Source organism: Neurospora hispaniola, assembly GCF_033458365.1.
Source record: "Neurospora hispaniola strain FGSC 10403 chromosome Unknown B0T23scaffold_10, whole genome shotgun sequence".
NCBI classification, from domain to species: Eukaryota; Fungi; Ascomycota; class Sordariomycetes; order Sordariales; family Sordariaceae; genus Neurospora; species Neurospora hispaniola.
Window position 1 is genome coordinate 1,002,347 of NW_026944415.1, and position 18,085 is coordinate 1,020,431.

An 18,085-nucleotide genomic window follows, 5' to 3' on the forward strand; every position below is an offset into this window, starting at 1 on the left:
GAGTCGGGAGTGAATCGGAGTGAGCACAATCATCACGAGACTGAAAGCACGGGTACTACTGTAGAACGATAACTCGATATGAATGAATTGAACAAGCAACAAATCGGGAAACACAACGAAACATTGTTGTGCTTTTTATGAGAGTGTCCTCATAGAGTACTTCCCCAGATGCAGATCTGCATTCTTCTCCAATACCATTCCTACGCCATAGTCATTCAGCATCGCCATCACCTCGGCTTTTTCGTCGTCTGCAAACGCATCACCGATGGCTTGCTCCACACGATCGAGCAGGCTGTCATCCTCGCCCTTGGCCTTCGGTTTCTTCGTGCGCTTGTCTGACGGGAGCTTGTTCCAAAATGGACCAGCTTCGTTCTGGGCCACCACGAGCTGGTTGATCAGGTTGGTGTGTGCCGCGTCGTCTTCAACACCTCCATTGACATCTTTCCAGCTCCATCGTCGTCTTCTTCATGACGTGGTTTGTCAACTCGGTTATCTCAGTGATTTCTCTGGGAGGACTTAACATGAGGATGAGCAATAGGTCCAAAACATTCCCTCTCGGACATTAAGCGTTGTCCCTATCACGAGTGATAAGTGTTAACACGACTCTTCGAACGATCCGGAAAGATGAATATACGCTGAATAGCTCACGAACGGGGACGAACGGGGAGCTTACTTGGCCAACTCATCAAGAAAGACTTGTTGGAGTCTGAACTTCAAGACTTCTGTCCTCAGGTCTTGTTGAGCGGAGGACTCGTTGATCCTGTGTAAGACCTCGAAATCCAGCATCCTCGCCGCCTTTCTCACTGCTTGTACGGTCTCGTTCTCCCGGGCCCTAGCCAGGAAGACGCGCGCCTCAGCCGCTACCATCTCTGGAGTGGGTGCTCGCAGCTTGGGCAAATTCTCGGCAAATAAACGGTTGACTAGTGTGGGAGACAGGGGTGTTAGTGGGAGCCCCATCGAGGATCGGGAGTAACAGGGTTAGGCAGCTTGGACATCTGAAGGAATGAGCAACTTACTGATATCGACGACTGGGACTAACTGAAGTGCCGCCTTCGTACGCGCGTCAGTAGTCGGCTGTACAACTTCTTGGTTTCCCTGCGCGGTGCGTGGCATCATGGCCTGCTGGTGGACGGTCCCGACATTTCTGGGCTGTGAACGATCCATGACTGGATGCTCCTCGACGTCAATGGCATAAGCTGAAACAGCAGCCGGAGCGGTGGCCGGTGTAAATGAGGGTGGAGCAGCGTTCTTAGAGGTAGTCGGCATACTGGCTTGAACACTGGAAACTGCATCATTGGCAGGTAGCTCTGGAACATTGTCGTCGTTTCCAAACTCGAACAGTGCCGGGTCCACCAGTTCCATATATCCATATTCGTCGTGATCAACTGCGTCGGTGTTGACAGCAGGCAAATCAACGGCTGTAAAGTTAGCCGGAGCACTGGCTGGAACGGACACAGGAGCTATGACTGTGGTTGTGTCCGTGGTCGTGGTCGTCGCGGTGGTGGTGTTGGTGATGGCAGAGTTGGAGGCAGCTCTGGAGGCAGCCCTCGTGACCCTCCTGGTAAAGGGCGTGATACTCGTTGCAGGTACAGAGGGCGCGTTGGGGTTAGCAGCGGTGGTAGCGCCGGTCGGAACTTCGGGAATCTCGCCAGCCTCTCTGCGACGCTGTAGCTCTTTCTGGCGCTCTAGCTCCTGAAGCCTACGACGCTCTTCGCGGCGCTGACGACGGTGGAGCAGCTGGCTCCAATCGGTAACCTCTTCACCTATGCGTTCCTTGACGTACTTCACACGAGCCATCTTGGTTTGTTAGTCGCGAATAGGTGCTGTTTGTTGGTGATTGCGTGGTGGAAAACGAAGAAGGTTCGACGATTTTGCTTTGTGTTTTTGGGCAACTCTCTGAGAAGAGGTAGAAGTTTTTTGTGATACGATTCTGGGAGGAATGGAATGTAGAAGGGGATGGGATGGGACGAACACGTTTGCCTAGACTCCCGAGTGAATGTCTATTTGCGTGACCACCTCCGGGCCGGCAACACTTCTGGACACTGTCAGCTGAGAAAACCTTTTGGCGTCCCACGTAACTCTTGGAGTCGAAACCGTAAAATCAGGCCCTTTTGGAAGAGATGACTGATGTCAGGAGTGAGAATGATCACTATCCGAATCAGATTGTGGTGTCACCTCATGAACTGACAACACATTTGGACTACACGGTGGCGCAATTTTTCAATGCAATCACGGTAGTAATTATATATCTGCGGGACAGATACTGTCTGTCTTGTACTTCCTCTGGTTTGAGGCCCAGCTTCCTCACTTTGGGATGGTTGGGTGTTTTGTCAAGTATGAATAGCAATATGAACGGCAAAAGTTTGTAGGAAGATGGCAAAGGAAAACCACAGACGTTTCCTGCTGTTTCAATGACAGAACATCACCACAGACGCAAATGCAGGGAATCGTTTGCATGATAGCTGTCAACTTGCCGCATTCGTGGGAGGCTTCAGGATACAAAGCTGTCGCTTCTTACATCTTGGTGCCCTCGAGACTTCACGGGCTGAATGGTATCTTTCAATCTTCACAGACAGTTAAGAAACGCGGTGTATGTCAACAATCCTGGTACGAGAGAGGTCTGTTGGTGCATATACACTTGTAGATGCTGTGGAATGACCTCTACACTACACATGGAACACATATCCTGAAAGTTTTATATCACAGCCTGGCAAAGAAGTCAACTGGTCACCCGTGCAAACATGTGAGTAGTCAACACTGCTTTTAACTGACTCCTAGAGTCACTAGTGGTAGCGAGTGACCATTCCATCTGACTTCACGCTGAACATTATCCCATACATTATCATCCTCATCAACTCAAATATCTCACTGGCCTCTCGTCTGAAGACTTCTTCATTCCATGTCAGACATGACACCGGCTCTCCGGCAACATAGTTCGTCCTCCAACTTGGTAATATAAGTGTCTCATGCGCAAGGATATGTCGCTTCCGGACGATGGCTTCATCGAAGTCCAGGAAAAGAAGGACGATGGTCGTTTTGTACGCGTTGCGACACCGACTTCGGTAGTCGAATGGAGAGCTCGAGTCGTTGTTCAGGAGAAGTTATCGCACGGGGGTTACAGTCCGTTGGGCATCCAAAGATCAGCTTTGCCAGTTTCAACGAAGGCTTTGGCCAACTCTAAGTACAAGCCGTGTTAGCAATGCTCCTTTGTACCAAGTCCTCTTAAGGTTATGGGGGGGAGAAAACATACCGCCACAGATAGCCCTCATGGCCTTGACAAATTGTGTTTTGGCCTTTAGCGTTTCGTACGCCTTGTGCCTCGCTGTCGTCCGCTCCAGGCCCGGTTCAAAATGGCGAATGAGTACGTTGGCCGCAAACCGGATCAGGGAATTAGGGTATGTACTGCATACGTCCACGAAGTAGTACGTGGCTGCAGTCGCGATGTCTTCCTCGTTCGGGACCTTTCCGAGGTTTTTGGCAATCAGGTTGTCCACAGTTGGCACGAACATGTCAGCAAAAGTTGGCAATATTGAGAGACTCCTTGGAAACAACGCTGAAGAGAGACCAACTGGAGAGGAACGTACAAATATCTTCTATTGGGATGAACTGCATTGCATCCCGTACGTGTGAAGGGGGCAAGCGGATAATTACTCCTATGGTAGGCTTGGTGTCAGTAGGGGATCCCGACAAATTCTATGGGCGCACGTCGCAAATTGGGGCGACTCATACTGTTCTGCTTTTTGGTATGTGCCCTCCTGGAGAGCGCGGTCTTCGTAATGGAGTTGGAGGTGGTTGGCTGTGGGAATGCCTCAGAGGTGGTGTCGCTCTGGTTTCACTTCTGCCGCTCGTTGCTCTGAAGCTGCCTCAGCCGCTTACTGGCGTCGATTTGAGGCTGTATGAGCCTCACGCTAGATCGAGCGAAACGTGCAGAAACACGAAGGAGGGTGCGGTGTTGCACGCTGAACGTTTCAGTCTTCGTCGGGGAGTGTGAGATTGCCATTGTGGACAGTTGGTACGGTTATGGCTCGTCGTTTTTGGTTGCTGGGATCGGCGTTTGTTGGCGAGAGACCGGGCGCTTCTAAATTGGTGCGGCATCTGGAAAGACAATCTTGACGAGGTGGATAGCAATGGACGAGCGAGGGGTAGCAAAGTACGAGTTGGGGGGCCTTAGGAGGGGTTCACATCGGTGAAATGGAAATTAGGAAAGGAAAGAACGATTGGATCCAGTCTGGCGACCCCGGAACCTTCCTTCAACCAGACTTCACTTGCGTCCCCGCTGCCCGTACAGTGAATCCCTCCTGTATACGCCCCAAAAGCATAACGCGTCAACGATACGCTTGAAGTTTTCAGCTTCATCTGAAGAAGGGGAAATGCGGGAATGATCGCCAGTGGAAAATCACTGAAGAGGATTCATCAACATCACCTCGGAGACACCTCCACCACTCCAGCTCATCTTGAACCAGGCACTTTCCACGTATTATATTGAAAGATATATACGGCTGGAGTTGAAAACGACTGAACAACATGTCAGTAGGCGGCTGCCACGAAAACCCAAAGGTTCTGCTTTGGGCCGTCGGAGGCCTTTCGACTCGATCCACTTGCTGGGAAGGAGAGTAGTCAGTATATAATCCCTCTCTTGTTCTGGTCGTCACGTGGAGACAGGTTTGAGGGAATCAAGACGGCGGCGGTTGAGCTGAGAGCGGTGTGGATGGCCAATAGCTTTGTAAATGCAGGTTAGGTGACAGATTCTGCTTTGCAAACTAAAGGAACCAAGACCAATCTCGGCCGCACCCGGCGCTAGGCCCCTGGGGACAGTTCATGTTACTTGCAACTGGACATAGACATGAACAACAAAATGAGTTGACCAAAACGTCCATAGAGGAACAACCCAGAGATATGAAGATCAGAAACAGAACCGCACGTGGATATTTGACAAAATAGATTCTCGGACTGGTGTCTTCTGAGCTGTTGGCGGTTCATGATTCCAGAGTGCTTCTGTCAAGCCCATGGAAAAAGGCCCCACTTTCAGGCCCCACATCCGTCCGCCAACAGTTCGGATGAAGTCAGGAGGAACGCCAAGACGGCCCCTCTCGGAAGGTCCGCAGTCTCCACACGACCGGCGTGGTGGGGAAAGTGCGGCCGGAGCTCAGGCAAATCGGTGCAACACGAAAGCTCACAGCAGATGAGCCACAATTTTGGTCGAATGGCTTAAGCATGTTGGATCGATTTGGTGTCTGGGGCTTACTTTGGTGTTTGATGAGGCAAATGAGGGAGGGGTTGGTAATGATACCCATCTCAACAAGAGAGTTTGGAACAATTTGAGAATGTGCCACCGTGCACATCATGTGCTTAGGTAATTCACCCGCACGGTCACCTGCCATCGCGGCCCTGTTGCTCTTGCCAGAAAACCAGAAACAACCCAACACTCTTTTCCAAGCCCGTAACGCTGATGCCAATTTCTCCGACCTGTCCTTAAAGTCACCCATCACGCATTGTACTATTGACTGTCGTTCCTTTTGTTTCTTTCCAGCTCTTTACTTCTACTTACTTACTGAGCTGGCAACTGTGTCCCGGATTTTGCTGCAGGCAGTTCGCCGTTATCCACACCACACACGATTCCCAAGAATTCCCAAGGTCCCGTCCTCAGACCTCGTTCCCTGCAACTGAACCCATCATGGCCTGACTGGTAAGAACAGTTTTCAGTAAGTCAGTCCCCTAATTCTTCTCATTTCCAAAATTTGTTGACTTTTTCATCGGGCTTCGCAAGATTATTGCCACATCAGAGAGGCTGTCCCTAACAGCGCACGTCCCACGTCGAAGTTCGAACATCTGTTTTCTGGCAATCAACTTAGAACGACATCAACTTCCAACCATGACAACCCACGATGCATAAGATCTGATAAATTTCTACGTAGACTGGCCACAAGATCAATGACAACTACTTCGTCAACTCTTCCAGATCTGGGGATGAAATTGGCAGGGAAGTAAAAGTCTCCAGCGATGAGGATAACTCAAGTTCAATCAAATAAGGGTTTAAAGTTGATTGAGTGGGTCAAGTAACCAACTTGAATTGATTGATTGCTTGATTGATTAAGTAATTGACGATAGAGTAAAATATTAAAAATTTCGAGATGGGGTAGGTCCGAGCTAGGGTAGCGATCTTTAGGGGTAGAAAAGTATGGGCTTTAACCCTAACCCTAGAATTCTGCCGGGCGGCCAATTAATGTCAATCAAGTTGATGACCTTTAATTACTTGGTCAACTCTATAGGGGACTTCGAATTGATTGATTATATTTGTTTGATTGTTTGAATTTGGCTTGGAAACTTGAGTTATCCTTATTGCTGAAAGTCTCTGCGTCTCCATTTCTTGTGCATTGTTCATTGACAAAATTTGGGCATACTCAAACATTTTTTACGGGTTTGTTTTGCTCTTGATCTTGCGTCGCGTGCTCCCACCGATTTCTTTGCTAGAAACATATGCTGTTGTCACTGAGAGAAGTATTTCCATGGTTTATGTGTACCCAAGTGGTTACGGATAAGCTTGATTGTCGTGCCTTGCGGCTTGTGGATGCTGCTGTAAATCGGATGCCTTGTTCGATTTTCCACAGTTCTCGCTTATAGTCTTGATTTGTCGTTGTGTTGAGACCTCTGTGTCTAATTTGCTTCCGCTTTTCGTCAAGCTGGATGGGCTTGCTTGGTAGACAAGTGTCTGCACGGAACAGCCTAAACGTTTGGTGTACGGCTGAACACGCTCAGGTGAGCAAACCCTGTGCTTCATAATTTCATGATCCTGAGAGTGACGAAATTTCCAATTTAAAGAGGTGCCTGGGGCGGCAAGATGACTATAAGGACAGATTTACCCATCTACCATGAGTTTGTGACATAATCCAGAATCAGCTCTTTAACCTGGTATCGGCAACGAGATAGTTCACGTCTCTTAACATCATCTGATTCTATTTCCTTTCTTCTGTAACACGGAAAATGGAGAGCTCAGAGACCAACAGCCAGATAAAGAGTGTTCACCTTGAGGAGCGTCAACCGGCTGCCTCAGATCAAAGTTCTGGTAAGTGAGATCTTTGTGACGCTTCTACTTATCTGTATCATATTCAAGTTTATTCTTCCGGCACTTGAAGTTCTGATACCGCTTTAACCAAATTCATTGACATCGAGAAAATCAGTATGTGTACATCTACCCAGATTCTTCTCTTCTTAAGCTTCAAATATCCAGCCCATTTGCCGAACTTCCAGCCGTAATCACGCCTAAGCTACTAATATTGACAGCCCCTCTTACCTCAACATTTCCATAGCTTTCGAATTGACGTCAAACTTTACCACTACCCCCACCGACGACCAAATAATGTACAAAGCACGCGTCACCGTCGATCGAGTTCTGACACTCCATCCAACCCGCCAAGATGGAGGTGAGATCATGAGGCCATCAAATCACTTCATGGTCACTTCTATTTGATGTGGGCTGTTGGCGAGAGGGAAGATGTGAAGCTGTTGCTGAGGGTGAAGCTGCTTGCTTGTATGATGGCAGTCATGCGTGGTAAGTTCATGTCCAGTCGGAGATCGGTGCTGAAATATAGCTGACTGATACCAATCATAACACACACAGAGGACTATCTTGAGGATGGACTGCCTTCTTTGAAATGTTAAGGTAGACCTTCTCCTTTCTCGCTTTGTGAGTTTGGCATATCAACCCCGAGGTACGTTCATTCCCATTTCCTCCCTTGCCTGTTTTCCCCATTGCTTCTCTTTTGCAATACCTCCTGTCTACACAACTTCTTCTTTCATTCCCTCGGCCTGGTCTGAAGTATTTCTGGATATTTTCGTACGAAGTCAAATGTTTGCGGGTAGGGATTTCAAGATTCGAATTCTGGATTTTGGTTGTTGTGGTAGTCCAAATTCCGGCTGCATTTATTAGTTATATTGATGGACACGGTGGTGTCAAGTCCTTCAGCGCGACGACGAAGTGCACTGTACACTTCTAGATGGAACGAAATGTTGTTCTTACCCCTACGGGATGCCGAGGAGTCACATTTGAATGCACGCAAATGGACGTGCATGGACTTTGACCAAGATTTCCAGTCACTCCGCAAGTTTTCACCAACCGCAGCTCTCATTAGCTACATAAAGGGCACCTCCTGATCCCAGCCTTCCAATATTCCCTTTTTTTTTACGGAATTTTGGACGTTAACTCACGGTCAGATAACCTGATCCCACCCAATTCCAGCTCACAATCTCCTCGACATGTCCAGATTAGCATCCAAACCAGATGAGGTGTCTTACCCTCGCAAGGCATCCGGCCCCAGGATATCTCGCTCCACCATGCCCGCCTCAACCAGCAACACCAGGGTGGGTAAGTTTTCTTCAGCTCCCAGTGTGTTGAAGCGCATCAAGTAATAAGCGGTCGCTAACCTCTCTCTACTACTCATAGGAGCTGTTTCCGCGCCCCGCCATACCCTACTTCCGATGGCATTCAGGATCATTCCGATCAACCGGATCAGTATGTCACAATGAACCAAGCCTCCCACCTGACCATTGCCTGCGCCTCGCACTGATTTCTAGGTACACACTTACCGTTTGGTAGCCCGCGAAATGACCCACAGCAGCACTGTCATCCCGACCCGTCCCAAGATCGCACTCAGGGCTCGCCAGGTTATCCAGAAAGCCTTGATGAATGGAAGTCACGATGAGACTATCGAGATGGCTCTCACCAAGCTGCTTTCAAACTTTAATTACCTCTGGGGCTGGGGTGGTTACAAGGATAAGTCGGTGGGGGTCACCGTTGGGTTACTTAATGAGATGCTGGCTGTCTTGAAGGGTATGCGACTTCCTTGGCCCCTGCTGCTCGCTCGTCCATGTTGACCGTACGTACTCTTAAGCTGACGTATCTGGTGTAGAAGATCGGTTGGAGGGTGGTGGCTCGAATCTCTCAGCTGTAACATACAGGTCGTATCTAGGTAGTAAGTAAATTCAGCCTTCTCGTGTCAATTTCGATCCTTCAGTCTTTCATTTAGTCCAAATCCCTTTGTTAATCGTCTCTGTTCTCTGCGGCGTCTGTCGGACTTACTGGAACAAGCGTTCTGAATCCAGATGTTTTTTCGTCTTCCGTCTTCGAAATGCATGCACTGCCGATGGGTTACAGGGGGCCATGCGCTGTATGTTATAGCGTATACCCTTGGGTTTCCGGATGTCGGGTTCCCCGTTGGTCGCATACTCCACTTGCACTTTTCGGCTACCGGCTTTGGGTTACATCATATGTACAGCGCTTTTGTCTGGTATGCCCCAGAGCTTACAGCGCTCAGCATACAGGGGAGCCCGGCATACCTGTACCTCTACCTCTATTCTAGGGCATGCACGACAAAGGGGCCAAGTCAGCCGACCAAAAACATGTGTGAAGAAACAAAGGGATCTCGCCATGGTGAACCACGACAAATTTATTCGTCTTTCGTCAACTCGATCGAGGGTCACGAGGAGACTCTTCAACTTTTTGAGAAGCAGCCAAATCTCAAGAGAGGATGGTAGTGCACATCTCTGGTGACCTTTCCCTTGCGGTATGAGCACCTCCGCCGGTTGTTATATTTGAAGGCTACCTAGACTTCCACCCAAATCTTGACCGCTCAGGTTTGAGAAAGGGGGCAAACTGACCCCCTAATCTCTTTTAGCCAAGCTGTCCGCTGAGAAAGAATCTACCGGGCCAAGATGCTCCGAGCGTGACAGGTAACAGAAGCTGCGGAAGCTTGCCAGATCGGTGACTCGATCACAGTAGTTGACACCAATGTCTGGTCTCAAATGCCAGGAAGCCATACCACAGTCCACATGAAGTAGATTGAGAGACAACATGCGCGAAAGCGTGGGAAACGCTCAGTCCATTGAGCCCGCTGCAGTTACTTCATGGCCAAGGCCTGCCTGAGTCTACATGTACTGGAAGGTGAGCGATCGCGGTCTCCCAACCTTGCTTGAAGAAGTCCGAACTCATACTGTAATGGGTTGGTAATATTGTGCAAAGCAGGTTGGGGGATTGACTCTCGAACGAGGAGTGTCACCGAACCAGTATTGCATCGGTTAAATTAGAGGTAAGTGCTCGCAGTCGTATTGAGCGAGGGGTGTTTCTTACAATTACAAGTCTGAATTCCGAATCGACAAGGTCTATGGGTTTTGCAATAGAATGACAAATACATCTTTCAGACTTCCAATCCTTCATTGGGGACAAAGTACGCTCTCGAAGGATGCACCCGAAGACCTTTGATTGGCCTGTGCGTGGGTGAAACATGAATCAAAAGTCTACACGGCCTGCTCATTTTACTCTTGTTTCTTCCATTGTTTCTTCCATTGTCCCACTCTCACCATTGTTATACCCATGCTGACCAAATCACGCCCATTGTCTGCCCACCTTCAAACCGTTATCGAATTCTCCGTCAATGCGGACGTCACCTCGAGTCGTGTCCTCGGCAAATCTTCTACAAAACCATGTCCTAGTCGCTTCGGTAAAGCGGCTAAATGATGGTCCCTGAGCTCCCTGGCCCCCTGCCGAACTAAAACACCGACAATTCGCATCCCGGTTATATTGGTAGCGCACCCCTCCAAAATGCAACGGGAATCCGGGGTGAGCCCTTGTCGACGCCTTGATGATACCCTCCGGGCTTCCCCTTGGGGCTCGTCTATCTCATATTGGCTCGTGGCAACCATGCATCAAAATATCTTGGCTTGTTTTCGATGGTCCCAGTTCATCCAGGATTGGTGTTTCGGAGAATTATACACTACTTTGGAAGGCGCTAAGATCTCAGGAACCGGTTCAAAGCAGTACGTATCGGGAATTGATTGTAGACTTCGGAGGCTCAGTGGCCGGTTAAACATCAGACTCGTGAATGTCGATCCTCAATTCGATCGAGTACAAGAACGTCATCTCGTCCTGCTTTAATGTGTTTCTCTTCTCTCCATCTTCTGCTTCCTCCCCCATCCAGCACGGACCAAACCATCAGCCATCAAGATGCTTGCCGAAACTTTCATTACCGCGGCCCTCTTCGCCACTTCGGCGCTCGCCGCCCCGGCTCCCAACCCCGTTCAGCTGATGAGCCGCGCCCCCCAACCGGGCGTCGTCATCAGGCAGTGCGCCCAGCCTGGCATGCTCGCACTCGCATACGATGACGGCCCGGGCCAATACACCTCGAGGCTGGTCGACATCCTTGACGCCGCCGGTGCCAAGGCCACCTTCTTCATGACCGGCACTTTGTACGGCTGCATCTACAACCAGGCTGCGGCCATCAAGAAGGCCTTTGCTAGCGGTCATCAGTTGGCTTCGCATACTTGGTAAGTTCTTTATTTTTGTTGTCGTTGTTTTGGTCAATGTTGTTCGGTTTACCTCTATCGAGCCCCTGACCCCTGCATGGACATCCTACCCTGCTCAAGCCTCCAAAACACTCCAGTCCCTCATTCGCAAAAGTCAAGTCGTGCAACCATCAGACAGCAAAATATGATACATAGACTAGAGGTAACTAACAAACCAAAACCACCACAGGTCCCACGGCCATATGAATTCCTTCTCCGCCGCCCAAGTCGCCTCCGAGATGACCAAGGTCGAAACCGCCTTCGCCAACCTCGTCGGCAAGAAGCCGCGCTACATGCGTCCTCCCTTCCTCGAGACCGGCAACCAGGTCCTCCCCGTCCTCAAGTCCATGGGCTACAAGGTGATCACAGACGACGTCGACTCGGGCGACTGGAACAGGCAGACGCCGGCGCAGTCGGAAGCCAAGTTCATGCAGGCGGGTGCGCGCGGCAATGGCCACATCCCGCTGATGCATGAGGTGTATCAGTCAACGGTCGAGCAGTTGACGCCGTGGTTGATCAACTGGGCCAAGCAGAACAACTTGAGACTGGTTACCGTGGCGGAGTGCTTGGGAGATAAGAATGGAATGTACCAACCGCAGAGTTTCCCCGTGCATCAGGGACCGCTTTCGTGCTAGGTACCTACCTACAGGAGGTTAGAATTGATAAGTTGAGGGGCAGGAGGAACGAAGGGTATATTGGGTTGGGATAGAATTGGTGGCATTTGTGCTTTTATCTTCACTACATATTGGCAGATCAACGTACATAAGAGATTTGACTCGAAGCTAAAGTCTGCAGTGTGACTTGCGGCGGCCCCCGTCTATGGTCCCTTCATGCAGACAGAGTCAGAGGTGTGGTAGTCTTGCTGTTGCCATCAAGTTATCGTACCTCTAGGTATTCCCCCATTTCGGCTCATATCTGTAGCGTTACATGTATAAAACAGATCCCACAGTCAACGACGGTATCGGCTACGATCTCGTCGTCTTCACATCTCAGTTCTAGTCCCGATCTTCATCATCACCGGGACAAACGAACTCGATATGTCTTGCAGTCGGTAACAGCCTTCAACCTCACCAGCGTAGAGTTAGGAAGTCGAAGAACCCACGTCCCCACCCCTCTCTCCAACAACACCCTGTTCACTACCCTCTGCTCCTCCGAGAAACTAGCCTTCGCCAACATTCCCGCCCGCGACTCGTCTCTCTCCTGGCTCCTGTCCCAACTCGCCCAAGATGATGCCTTTCCCCCTTACTCTGGTCTCTGAATTCATGATTCCTTGCCTCTCCACCTCCAGGGTAACGCATCCTCAATATAGGCAGTGGCACCGGCCGCTCAATTGCTCCTCCCTCGCTGAAGCAGGCCATCCACTCCTGTGGTTGATTTCTATCCTGCCGTAATCGACTTCACACAGGAGGATGTTTCTTCGCTGTATCCCGGTAAGAGGGCAAAATTTGTGAGTGTGGATGTGGAGAAGTTCGAGCCGGGGAAAGATGATTCGCTCTCTCAAGGCACAGAGAGAGGCTGGGAGGGTCGAAAGTAATAACTGGGAGGAGGGAGATCCGGAGGGGTGTCATGCCGTAACGGTGGATTTCTCTTTGCTGCGCAAATCTGAGACATAGGAGATTAGATAGGTAATTGAGGAGATATTTACTGGTTGAGAGAAAGGCGGGCTGTTTTCATTGGGTACGGTCCCGATGAAAGTCGAGGGAGAGCTGATCGAGTGAATGGGAAGGTCGGTACCGGAATCGAGCTGAAGTTGAAGTCAGGTGTTGGAGGCGGTTCGGCAGGTCGGGTTTCAGCTCGAGTGGGAGACGACGAGGAAGTTTGCGTCGAAAGTGGTGGAGGTGGGGATCTTGAGGCCGAAGTAGGCGCATTTGTTTGTTTATGCGGTTCAGACGTGGTATCCGTAGGAGTAGGCGGAGGTGGTCAACGCTCGGTCAAGTCGGTTCGCGATCTGAGGTACCGGCTGGGTAGCACGGGGCACAACTCGTTGTGCTTTTCTGTGTGCGAGTTTTTGGTTGTTGTGTAGGACTTTTACATCGCGAGGAATGGTCTCAGTTGCCATCCTCCATCTCCTCATCCTCCTCTTCGTCTCCCACCTCCTCCTGCGCTGCCGCCTTAAGCGCCATGATTTGTTCCTCGGAATACTTGAATGCCTTCAACACGTTGACAAAAACCATCTCATATCCATCCCTGTACCGTCGCACCAAGTCCTGTCGCTCAGTTTCCGGCTCCCACTCCTCTCCTCCGTTCGGCCTGCCATAACAGAACTCGACAAAGTCCCTCTCAATCTTCTGCGCCAATGTAGCTTTTAGCATGTCCACCAACGGGTCCAGCTCCTCCCCAAGAGAACCATCGCCGAGGCTATGATTTGGCAATTTCTTAAACAACTCCCACTGCTCCGTGGTAGCCATCATCGACACCATATCATTGATAAGCCTGCCATCCCAGTGGCTGAAATGCGGCTGGTGATGAAGCGCGTTGGGCACAAAATCAGATCCCATGCGATTCCGACAAGAATAGCCCTCCCAGAAGTCCTCGCGACAGATTAGGAAGTCCTGCGGCTCGCCGCCCTTGCCCTGTGTATCGCCCTGATGTTGTCTCTTTCGCACATGTATATAATCGTTATGCGGCCTCCATGTCTCTTGGTTCTTGACACCAGCAGAGAGGTCTTTGGGGTTAATGATAAAGCCATAGCCTAGCAACAACTCGCTGTTCGTCTTGAACCCGTAATTGTTGAAAACCTGCTGACCGGGGCCATAGCTATCGTTGCAGATCAGTTCGCACGCGCTCGGCTCTGAAGTGAGGTTCCATGTGTACGAGGCATCCCAGGAGTGATTGCCAATGTCATACAGGGGCTGCAAGATGGAGAAGTCGTCAATCTTTGCTCCCTCCGGCAGCAGCCGCTCGACGTACTCCCTCGCCGACTCGGACAGGACCAACGAAGGCCTGAAGCTGCGGCTGGTAAACATGCAGTACGCCCAGTTGTAGAGCACCTGCGTATAATCGCGATAGTCCGGGAAGCCTTCCTTTTTGAGGATCTTGCGCGCCTGTTTGTACTCGGACTTGACGTTGTTTTGGATTTCCTGGATGGCGTTATAAGCGTTGGTACCCTTGAGCAGCTCGATGTCGTCCTCGGCCCAGAAGGGAGGCAGTGCCCACTTGTCAAGCTGGCTGGGGTCGGCCAGGGTGGAGATGTAGGGCGCCCAGAAAGAGGACTTGCCCTTGAGGTATTGCTGAATCAGGTAGAAGCGGCCGATGACGTGCGGCGGGAGGGAGTTCATGAAACGCTCCGGAAATGCAGGATTTTCAGTGTTGGGAGCCGGCGTCGTTGAGAACGGTGTAATGGGCTCGTCAGTGAGAGCATTGAGGTAAGAGAGCGTGATGGAGGTCGGGCAGGAGACGGCCTTGAAGCCACTTTGTAGCAATTCAGTGGCCGATGGCTTGACGCGCAGCGAAAACCCTGTGACCTCGTCCTCGTACACCTCAAGCAAAGGGTGCAGACTTGCGCCGTGATTATGAGCCCAGTCCAAGAGCGCCTCAAAGCGTTCTTTGTGTGGCGACTCCATCTTTGCACGTCCTCGTCGTCGGTGGTGATATGACGTGTGTGGTGTTGTTGAGGTTGAAGGGAAGTTGAGAAGTGTAAGTTTCACTTTTACACCATGTCGGTCGTCAGTGCTGTCACTTGGTGGCTTCAGGCAGGCGGTTGTTACAGCTGACAGCATCAATGACCTGTGTAGCTCCCCTGTCCAGATTAGTCAGCGGCACAGCGTAAAATATACACCTCTGCTTGGATTTGAAATGTTAGCGCGGTGAATTTGCCGATTAGTGGGGGTGGCAAGGCCCGGCCGACTAGGGTATTACAATGTCACTCTTCTAGTAGTTTCTATAGGAAAATACTTAAATTTTGGAAATTGGACTTTTGGGAGCCGGGGGAAGTATTTTTTTATTACTACTTTTTCTACTATGATAACGGTTACCGTCCCTCGAAGTATTGCTATTCCTAACCTTCTAAATCCAGTGTCAGGAACGTAGGCGAAAGGTAGGTTGAGGTGACTACGGTCGTAGCCGCACGTAGGGGACGGCAAGTTAGGGGTCAATCCAAAAATATATTAATAACTACCGACTACAATAAAATACGCTCTATTAAACCTTTTTTATACCTATACAAACTCTATTCCTCCGCTAACGAGCATTATAGAGCCTTATACTAGTCTAACGCCTCAGCGCAGTACCGAATTATCCTTCCCACGGGTCCGACCCGAAATAAATATTATCGTAAATAATCCTACACTTCCATTAATAAAGGAAAATAGTAACTGCTAAGGTACCTCTATACACAAACTCTTAACCTCCTAATACAACCCCCCCCTTATAGGTTCCGTCTTCGGAACTTTTATAATAAACGCCGGGTACTATAACATTGTTGGACATTATTTACTATAACTACTAACGCTATATTCTGGATTATAGCCGCTCTGCTACTAATAAACCGCCTACTAGAATATTAGTATTATAATATCCGTTCTTATAAATTTTAAATATAGTTACAAAACCGGTATTAAATTTAAAGAGTTAATATTCCGCCCACCGGCATATTAGTACTATAATATCTATTCTTATAGATTTTAAATATAGGTACGAACTTGGTATTAGATTTAAAGTATTAATGTACCGCCTATTAGAATATTAGTATTATAATATTTATTTTTATAATTCTAAATATAAATACAAAACTAGTATTAGGCTTAAATGTCTAACGTTCCGCCCGCTAGAATATTAGCATTGTAATGTCTATTTTCATAACGTACTGCCCGTTAGAATATCGGCATTATAATATTTATTCTTATAAACTCTAAATATAAATACGAAACCGTTATTAAATATAAAGTATTAATATTCCACCCGCTAGAATATTGGTATTGTAATATCTATTCTTATAATATACCGCCCGCTAAAATATCAACATTATAATATCTATTCTTATAACGTACCGCCCGCTAAAATATTAGTATTGTAATATCTATTCTTATAAATTCTAAATACGAATATAAAACCATTATTAAATTTAAAGTATCAACGGGGTTCCCGACCGTTATTAAAACCGTTATCCTATAAATATATAAGGAGGTAAATTTTATTTTACCTAACGAAGAATACTATTCCGAACTTAAAAATATTAATAAATATCTTAGGATACTAATATAATTATACCCTATAATTCTTCCCTTTAAATACTCTCTATTATCCGCACTTGCAATATAATTTAATACTCTCGTAGGACACTCTCCGTTATTTATACCTACTTCGGAATACCTACGTAATTAAAATCCAAAGCTCCTCTCGTAGGTTATTCTCTATTATTCGCGCCTACTACGACCTACTATAATATTTAAATATAATCCCCCCTCCTATAAATTCTATTTTCGGAACCTTTATTTCTATCCTCCACCTCCTATAATTCTATATACTACTTCCTCTATAAACCTCCCTTACTTATATTATTCCTTTTTAATTACTTTTCTATTACTTTCGTTTTATTTTTTATATTATTTTTTTCTTTTTAATAATATAATTCTTAACCACTTCCCTTACTCTCCTTACTATAATTTAAAGTACGTACCTTCCTATTTTCTACCTTTCCTTCCTACTTTTTTATAACTACCGTTACTATTTATTCGTCCTATCCTTCCCCTTTTAACTATCGCTCTTATCCTATCTTTCTATTTATCTCCTCCTATTATTTATATAATTACTTAATACTCTATTTACTTTATATTATTTTATATTCGCCTACCTTAAATTATATTTACTTACCTCAATTTATATTCGTATAAGGACCTCCTCCCTTATTTATATAATATCCCTTCCGCCTACCCTTTTTACCTCTTCTCTCTTTTTCCTCCTATCCTTACCTTTATAATTATATTTACTACCCCCTTTTTTAATTCTATAATTACTTCGCCTACCCCCTTATTTAAATTACCTTCTACTATAGACGTACGTATTTTTATTATATATTTATATACTAATCCCTATTTCCCTTATAAATTTAATTAGTATATTTACTTTTCCTTCCTATTTTCTTCCTTTTCGTTCTATTCTTTCCTTCCTCTTATTTTATACTCGTAATTAACCTCTAATTAACTACTCCTTTTCTATCTTCTAATAATATCCATCCTTTCGTTTATTTAGGATATAATATTACTTTAGCCTAAACATTCACTAACGCCCCAATTTTAAACCTATACGAAGTATTCTATTTAATTAGTACGTATACCTACTAGATTAAAGGTACGTTATCTACCCCTTATTATCTCCCCCATTTTTTTTTTTTTTTTTTTTTTTTTTTTTTTTTTTTTTTTTTTTTTTTTTTTTTTTTTTTTTTTTTTTTTTTTTACTAACGTCTTCCCCTTCCAGAGTTCAACGAGAGATCGCAATATTCGCTATCGCTACGCCGCTATATACTCGAAGTCCCCCACGGTATTTGCAACCTCCGGAACGATATATAGGATATAACGGCCGAAATTATACGCCTTACCGATACTAGTAGCCCCCTACCTACCCCCTCCTATAATAATTATATTAGTCCGTAGTAGCGTTTTAAATTATAATATAAGCGTACTTTATTAATAATAATCTCCCTATAATATTACTTAATATATTCTGAACTAGGAACTTCGATTATAAGGGCTATTTAAAATTTAACTACTATAATATTAGCGATATTAATATTAATATTAATCCGGTAGCCCCT

The 18,085-nt window shown here is 47.3% G+C and overlaps 5 protein-coding genes across 5 annotated transcripts; 2 read left to right on the forward strand and 3 right to left on the reverse strand.

Annotated features, from left to right (window-relative positions):
• Nucleotides 1-669: 669 nt before the first annotated feature.
• Nucleotides 670-1,797, reverse strand: B0T23DRAFT_327299 (uncharacterized protein; the record flags this gene model as incomplete). The annotated part of the gene is made up of 2 exons (XM_062835604.1): nucleotides 670-920; nucleotides 1,017-1,797. 2 exons carry the CDS (start codon nucleotides 1,795-1,797, stop codon nucleotides 670-672), a joined length of 1,032 nt encoding a protein of 343 aa, XP_062688294.1.
• A 1,192-nt stretch (nucleotides 1,798-2,989) lies between these two features.
• B0T23DRAFT_416053 (uncharacterized protein) lies at nucleotides 2,990-4,000 on the reverse strand (the record flags this gene model as incomplete). Its single annotated transcript, XM_062839617.1, has 5 exons — nucleotides 2,990-3,177; nucleotides 3,251-3,461; nucleotides 3,553-3,653; nucleotides 3,706-3,824; nucleotides 3,966-4,000. 5 exons carry the CDS (start codon nucleotides 3,998-4,000, stop codon nucleotides 3,116-3,118), a joined length of 528 nt encoding a protein of 175 aa, XP_062688295.1. The 3' UTR covers nucleotides 2,990-3,115.
• Nucleotides 4,001-8,253: 4,253 nt separating this feature from the next.
• On the forward strand, nucleotides 8,254-9,531 carry B0T23DRAFT_399969 (uncharacterized protein; the record flags this gene model as incomplete). The annotated part of the gene is made up of 5 exons (XM_062838454.1): nucleotides 8,254-8,362; nucleotides 8,441-8,509; nucleotides 8,594-8,827; nucleotides 8,907-8,969; nucleotides 9,152-9,531. 5 exons carry the CDS (start codon nucleotides 8,254-8,256, stop codon nucleotides 9,529-9,531), a joined length of 855 nt encoding a protein of 284 aa, XP_062688296.1.
• Nucleotides 9,532-10,731: 1,200 nt separating this feature from the next.
• B0T23DRAFT_367431 (glycoside hydrolase/deacetylase) lies at nucleotides 10,732-12,040 on the forward strand. The gene is made up of 2 exons (XM_062836421.1): nucleotides 10,732-11,316; nucleotides 11,525-12,040. The coding sequence occupies exons 1-2, from the start codon at nucleotides 10,997-10,999 to the stop codon at nucleotides 11,967-11,969; spliced, it is 765 nt and encodes a 254-aa protein (XP_062688297.1). The 5' UTR covers nucleotides 10,732-10,996; the 3' UTR covers nucleotides 11,970-12,040.
• A 1,252-nt stretch (nucleotides 12,041-13,292) lies between these two features.
• B0T23DRAFT_46684 (uncharacterized protein) lies at nucleotides 13,293-14,996 on the reverse strand. Its single transcript, XM_062841305.1, has one exon. It carries the CDS (start codon nucleotides 14,895-14,897, stop codon nucleotides 13,383-13,385), a length of 1,515 nt encoding a protein of 504 aa, XP_062688298.1. The 5' UTR covers nucleotides 14,898-14,996; the 3' UTR covers nucleotides 13,293-13,382.
• Nucleotides 14,997-18,085: the final 3,089 nt, after the last annotated feature.

Excerpts from the sequence above, each read along its gene's own strand:
- B0T23DRAFT_367431 (XM_062836421.1), top strand. The coding sequence starts at position 10,997 with ATGCTTGCCGAAACTTTCATTACCGCGGCCCTCTTCGCCACTTCGGCG. Across the intron at positions 11,317-11,524 it reads CAGTTGGCTTCGCATACTTG|GTCCCACGGCCATATGAATT; the intron begins GTAAGTTCTTTA and ends AAACCACCACAG.
- B0T23DRAFT_46684 (XM_062841305.1), bottom strand. The coding sequence starts at position 14,897 with ATGGAGTCGCCACACAAAGAACGCTTTGAGGCGCTCTTGGACTGGGCT.